A 6,797-nucleotide genomic window follows, 5' to 3' on the forward strand; every position below is an offset into this window, starting at 1 on the left:
TGCTTGCTTGAACTTTGACCTTCCCCAACCGCCAACCCTGGTTCGTCAACCACTCTACTCCTTCTATGTTGAATCTGGTCTATCTCTTGCCCCTTACTCTACCTGCCCCAACCACCGCCCTGGCTCTGGGATTTCCTCTTCTTTAGTGGCCTCCTTGCCGCTTTCCAGCTCACATCGTTTCATTGGCCTCTGCCATTTCTATTGCTCGGACGTACCGCCTTGGGCCTGGATTCCACTTCTTCAAGAGCTATCTTTTCAGACCTCTATACTAATAGCGTCTGGGCACTCATTGACGGTGTTCATATCACACTCGACGTATGAGGGTCAGCGAATATGGTATTGAACTTTTCTCCATCCCATAGCATCATGCATTGATGCAGTGTTGAAGGAACACTTTAGTCTTAGAATTTCGATTTCAAAGTCGAGATTGGGTGGGTCAAGGTAGAAAGAACAGTGTTCAAGTGGAGCGAAGGTAACTGCTTGGTCGTCTGACGACAAGAGAAGGTTAGTCAACGACTAGTAACGACCTTGGTGTTGAACGCTCACCCGGGCTAGGCAAAGGGGTGTAGAAGAACTCAACTATCAGAATCGTATGCGAGAAACTATAAAAAAATGCTATAATAAAGCGCAATAGCGCGGCCTTTAAGCTACGTTGATGAGGCTTTTGGGGACCTATTCGACCGAAAAAAAGCAGTTTTTGCTTCAGAGAGGAGGGCTCTGGGGCTTTCTCAAACTTCTCTCTTGAAAGCGCTGTAGCTCGCGCATCTGATCCATGCGTTCGGGTGCGAAAGAGCACAGAATTGCGGTTCGGTGGAAAGTTCACGGTAACTGCAGAGGGAATGCGGCTTTAATAGTTGTACTCTGTAAGACCGTGGATTATTAGGGGCTTCCCAACCAGAAGCACGAGAGAGCTTCTTCCTTATCACATAAGGTCCTTCATGCGCAACAGAGGGAGAGATTTCGTCCGATCCATGTGACCGAAATTGCATCTACAACCCAAGATGTCCAAAAAGCTCACTGCTCTTCCCCTCGTCCGGTGCCTCCTGGTAGTACCAGAGTCAGGTCGAAAAGAAAATGAAGTTCTTCCTGTCCTAATTTACACTCAGAAAGCTTGACCTTGACTCACTCATGGGTCTTCTGGCAGCCATAACCACAAGCTCTCACGGGTAGCAAAAGACTGAAGCGGCCCATGAAATTGCGCCAACCGAAGAGCCTCGAATCAATAAGGATTTCACCTCGAATAGCGCTTCTTTTCGCTCTGCCGAACGAAATCTCCGGTCAAGAAGTAGCTTTCGCACCAGTGATCAAATTCTTACTCTCAATTCCGCTCGACATCAGCACCTTGCCTCTTGCTGGCCTGTATTTTATTTACTTCTTCTGATGGTCCCCATCTCCATCTAACGCCGCTTCAGGGTAGCAACGGGAAGGACTCAATGAGGCGCTGATTAAGCGTCAGGCGGCCTGTACAACCTTCCCTGCTATTGGTAGTCTGCTCCCGACGGGAGAAAACTCGCCTTCTCGCGACACTCCTTCGGAGCCTCATTTACGATTCTTGGATCCGCCTGCACAGAAGGGGAAACCTTATCGAAGTAGATTTCAAGAAAGGCGCGACAGCAGCTCATACTGAGCAAGATCATGTTGTAATAAGGAAGCACTTCACTTAGGGCAGCCAGTCTCACTTCACGCAGCACAGCGCCTTGCTATTTGCATTCATCCTTTTAACTTACCGAAGTGAGGAAAGCCACATTGGGGATCGCGAGCCGGGTGGGCGGCGAAGATCTTGTGTGTGTCAGCGAAGTGTTTCCGGGGTTGAAAGCACGGGTTGGAAGCATGAGCGATGAGCTTCTCGACTTCGATCTTTGTCTTTGATAAGTTATGGGTTGATTGTGACCTAGTATAGGACTGATCCAAGGCAATTCAACTCGGGTATTCAACGAGTCGACGCAGCCTAGAAGCGCAACGAAGCGGTCGAAGGAGGAGGGCGATAGGAAGCAGACCCAATGCCCCGGGGCGGATAGGCTCTGTAAGACCAGGCATTACACTCTCAAAAGGTGTAGGACCAGTCCATGGTCACAATATCAGCACACTCAATGACATAGAGCATACGTTTGGTATGTTAGGTATAAAATAAGGTCAGGCAGTCGAGAACTCACTTTGCTCTCGAGCTACCTTATCGTACTTGTGCGGATTGATCAGATCCGCTAACCCCTTGTCGGCGTCAACCGATATGGACCTATGACGCCCGGAACCGAAGCGAGGATCTCATGCTATCATTGAACGGATACCGAACCGCCATACTCAGGTAACCGGTCTCTGTTCCAAGTACATCAACACACCATAGCTACTTAGGGCCGCACCCTCATGGGTCCAGATCCACGAATCCCTAGTATCGATAGTTGCCTAAAGCAATTAATGGCGCAATCAAATAAGGCTCTACAACATGCCGCAACGCAATAAGGCTATAGTTTCGCTCTAGTTGGGCAATGAAAGGAGGCCTCTTCCGCCATTCTTTCTAAATGCTTTCTTTAGCCTTTGAAGCGCATTAGTCTCTTTTCTTTTCATTAATGTAGTATACATAGTCGTTCAGAATAGCGTATAATAAGAAAGTTGTTATCTTTCTTACCCTAGCCGCCTACCGGGCGAAGTACTCGACCGGAGATCTTCAGTTTTGTCCGGCGGAAAACAGAAGTCGTCCGTATCAAGTGATACGTGAATTGCTCAGTAGTGCTTCGCCACTACCGGAGCTGGCGGAAATAGCTTAATGGTAGAGCATAGCCTTGCCAAGGCTGAGGTTGAGGGTTCAAGTCCCTCCTTCCGCTCCTGGCTTCGTCGTTCAGTGGTAACGAGTGGAGTGCGTCAGTCATCGGTTCAAATCCGATATGCGGAGGGCTTTTTCTTTGTTTTCTTTTTTGAATCTCGATTGGCTTTGTGTTCCGTCTAACTCTCCTTTATAGAGCTAGCTATCGTTATCGTTTTCAGCTAGAAATTGTCTCATTTCTAGCGTGTCATGGTTGTTCGCATGCATTCATCTCAAAAGAAAGGGAAGAGAGGGAAGGCCTCTTTGTATCTAGCCCTTAGGTACACATTACAGGCTCTGAAAGAGTCCTGTATCTTTCAATTGTTTGGCATTCATCATCCAAGCTTTAGTGCACAATGCGGCTTGTCGTGCGAACTTGTGATGCAACGATCAAGAAGGTAGAGAGACAGTCGATTAAGCATACTGCGGTCACTGCGATGGTCACAAGCTCTCACTGGAAGGATCGGAACACACAACAGTAGCCCAGGCTTAGGGCGCATGATCTCATTGCAGGGCTTGACCACTCATGTTCATCTCGATAAGAAGACGTCACTCCGCTGGGGTACGGCAGCTGATAGCTAGCTTAGGCTTCTCGGCGTTTCTCCCCTGCATTGATCCATTGTGTTAGCCGGCGAGAGTGGGCATGCTTTCATCGCTTCCGTGCTCCTAGTTGGCCATTGAGGAACGTGATGCCCTACGGGGGAAAACATTGGGTGAAGATGGTTGGCTAGGTAGTGCAGTTGAGGTCGTTAGCATAGCTTGCCTTGGCCAGACTGGGGAAGAACCAGTCGCAAGGACAGGAACGAGCGTACTGTAGACAGTATGATAGAGAGGAGAATGATATTTACTATTAGAATAACATAGAATAACAGTTTTTAGAGAAGTGGAATAGAACCTGTATCAGTGACTGTCCATCCCAAGCAAACCTCCCTCTCTCCCTTACGCTGTGCTACCTCTCGCTGCCTGCCTTCCTTCGTTGCTTCACTCTCATCCGCTCTACCTCGCACTGATCTTCCTCCGCTGCCTTGTCCGTTGTCTGTCTTCCTTCATTCGCTACCTCTCGCTGTCTCTCTCAATCCCATCCGCTAGCAATCTTCACTGCTCTGGTTGAACTACTTGACACTTTTGTGCTCCTGCCTTCCTGGCAAATTTGAAACCAGTTTCAAAGCGGGATCCTTAGCCCACCCTTTCTTTGAACCTTGTCAATGATCGAACTTAAAGATATGAACTGAGTGCCATTTGATGAGTCACTGAGAACAAGGGAGAGGGATATGGAAAGGATGAAGTAATGAAAGAGGAAGTCATTGCTAGTAGTAACGACTTGTCACGATCCATTGGTTCATATAGAATCCATGTCCTAGGTGTATCAAAAAACATTCTTTTCGCTAAGCGTATATAATAAAATAGAGTGAAAGGGTCCACCCCGAAACCAAGGGGGTACTAACTAACAGCTGAGTCCTCTCCGAACCGCAGGAGATAGTTGCCCATCATACGGCTCACCAACTTCACTTGCCTCTATGGGGGGCTCGCTCCGGGCAGGTTCGGATCACTTACAATACACGGCTCTACGAAGGAAGGGGTTGGGTTAGGAGCGTTTTCAATATTCTTCTTTTCCTCTTTGTCGAGACGAAAAAGGAACCCAGCAACCAAGCAACGGCTGAGCTAGCTGATCTACGACCACTCTCTCCCGGTGGTCGAGCTGCTCTACGACCACCTGATTTACAACCAGCCTGTGGTCGAGCTGATCGTAGAGCACCGTTGCGCTAACGCAGCAAGAAAAGCGCTAACGCCCCAACTATAAACGGGCGTGCTAACGCGTCAAAGCATGCTAACGCGTCTTAGTAATAGGTTTGTGAGCTGATCGTAGAGCACCCTTGCTTCTTTGGTCGTAGATCAGCCTTACTCAAATAGGGGCTCATCCGTTGCTTGTTGGGAAATGTGAGTCTGTTTTGTCCACTTTCTCCATCCCCCTCTATCAAAATGATCAAAAAGGAGATGAAATCCTTCTTATTCCCGTGTTCGATCTCTTCCATCTCTGCCCCGCTTCCATGTGGGCAGAGACCCCTGTAGAGAATGAAGAGGGGCCAAGGATCTTCCTCTCAACAGTGCTTCTCGAGGCTCCACTCCCCCCCCAGAATAAGTAAGGCCCCGTTAGCCTGGGCTGAGATGGGGATAAGGAGTAAGGATTGAAGCCCCCCTTAGCTCTGCCAGGCACTGGACAGGGGTTAGCTCTGTAAATGTGTAGAGCCAAGTGTAGTGTGGTGTAGTAGTAGGCACTTCTAGGCCCCTTCCCGGCTACTGGATCACTCCAGTGCTTCGGGTACTACGGACCCTCTGCCATCCATTGCAGCAGAGCCGTTTCATGAGCGGGGGGGCTAAGCGCAGTTCTTTGAATCAAACAAACGTTGAATGAAATCGATTCTTTTTTAGATATCCGGATAGATGGATGGATCTATCTTTCTATTCATATAGATTACTATAAAAATGGATTTAGCAATATATGTAGCGTAGCAAGAAGCCCCAAATCCTTGATTTGGCCAGGAAACACTGCACTGCTTTGGGCCCAGGAAGCGAAGGGAATGAGCTCGGCTGCTTCTCCTCCACACTTCTTTTTCTCCGTGCCCGTTCCGCATGCGCTTCGCGCGCCATTGGCGCTTTGCTCTCCTCTTATTCTTCATTGGACGGTTCGGATGGACTTCGCCGTTCTTTCCCAACTAAAATAGAAAGGGCTGTATCACATCGAGATGTCGATTCGTTTTCCGCCCCCAATGAGATGGGGAATTTGTAACCTCTGTCCCTTCATCTTTCTGAATCGAGGCCCGGCCCGGCTCGCGTCGTTCCAACAACCGGGTTTATCAACCCCCCTCAGTATACGATCGCGCGCAGTAACTGGGAGTCCTATTACACCTAAGGCCAACTTCAATTCACCAAACCAAGGTTCATCTCGTGTAGTGATTGTGGACTCGTACAAGGATATTGAGTAGACGGTTGATGTATCAGACTCGACCCTTTCTTTCGTAGCATGCATTCCCATCCGTGTCGCAACTGATTCGGTAAGCTACGTGTCCGGTGCACGGAAAACAGCCTTCGGTCCCCCAAACTTACTTACTCATGGCAACCTTCCGGCCGCCCAACGACCTATAACGCTAGTCACTACTCCCACTGGGGCTAGGAAGTAAGCCCCACAACCCAAAGCGGCGAAGAACAAATAGAATTTGCTACGAAAGCCGGCTAACGGGGGTATTCCTGCGTATGAGAACATAGTAATGGAGAAGGTAATAGCCGAAATAGGATTCGTTTTGGCTAGAGCGCCCAAATCCGCTATATATTTGACACGGGTTTGCCGTAATGCTGGAACTATGGCGAATGCATCTATCGTCATTGATGCATAAATAAAGATACCAATTAGTAGTGATTGAATTCCTTCTAGGGTTCCACATGAGAAACCAGTACGAATATAACCTACATGTCCAATCGAACTATGAGCTAGAGGTCTTTTGACTTTCGTTTGGGCCATGGCGGCCAGTGCTCCTAAGATCATAGAAGCAATGCTGCAGAAAAAGAAGATTTGTTGCAATGTAGCTCCATAGGAACCATAAATAGAAACACGTGACATATTTGCAGAAATAGATATTTTAGGCGCAATAGAAAGGAATGCTGTAACCGGGGTGGGTGAACCCTCATAGATATCAGGTGCCCGCATATATAGAGTCAAAAGAGATATGGAGTCCGAAGGGGAGGGGGGTTTTCTTCGGGGCTCGAGAGATGGAATAGATAGGGCCCCACAAGTTGTTAATTCGCCGCTGGGGAATTCACACGAAAGGGAACGAGGAATTCTCAACGAAAAAAGTGCTCTCTGAACCGAACGTGAAAGTTGTTTTCCATCAGACGGCTGTTCCCGTAACTCCACTCTCGACTTGGATTATATATCCAAAAAGGTCCGCTCTCGGCCATTCCACACGCTGCCTAGCAGAGGCGTGGTTATCTGAAGTGGATTCTC

The 6,797-nt window shown here is 48.5% G+C and overlaps 1 protein-coding gene and 1 non-coding gene across 2 annotated transcripts in view; one reads left to right on the forward strand and one right to left on the reverse strand.

The window, feature by feature from the left end:
* Positions 1 to 2,747: 2,747 nt before the first annotated feature.
* TRNAG-GCC lies at positions 2,748 to 2,819 on the forward strand. The gene has a single exon. It is a non-coding gene; the product is annotated as a tRNA-Gly (tRNA).
* A 1,381-nt stretch (positions 2,820 to 4,200) lies between these two features.
* Positions 4,201 to 6,797, reverse strand: part of LOC122067674 (NADH-ubiquinone oxidoreductase chain 2-like) — a 4,959-nt gene continuing 2,362 nt past the window's right edge. The window contains exon 2 of the mRNA XM_042631520.1: positions 4,201 to 6,502. Within this exon, the coding sequence (XP_042487454.1) occupies positions 5,907 to 6,502 (596 nt within the window). The 3' untranslated portion in view covers positions 4,201 to 5,906. The remainder of the gene's footprint in view (positions 6,503 to 6,797) is intronic.

Source organism: Macadamia integrifolia, unplaced genomic scaffold (genome assembly GCF_013358625.1).
Source record: "Macadamia integrifolia cultivar HAES 741 unplaced genomic scaffold, SCU_Mint_v3 scaffold3055, whole genome shotgun sequence".
In the NCBI taxonomy this organism is placed as follows: domain Eukaryota; kingdom Viridiplantae; phylum Streptophyta; class Magnoliopsida; order Proteales; family Proteaceae; genus Macadamia; species Macadamia integrifolia.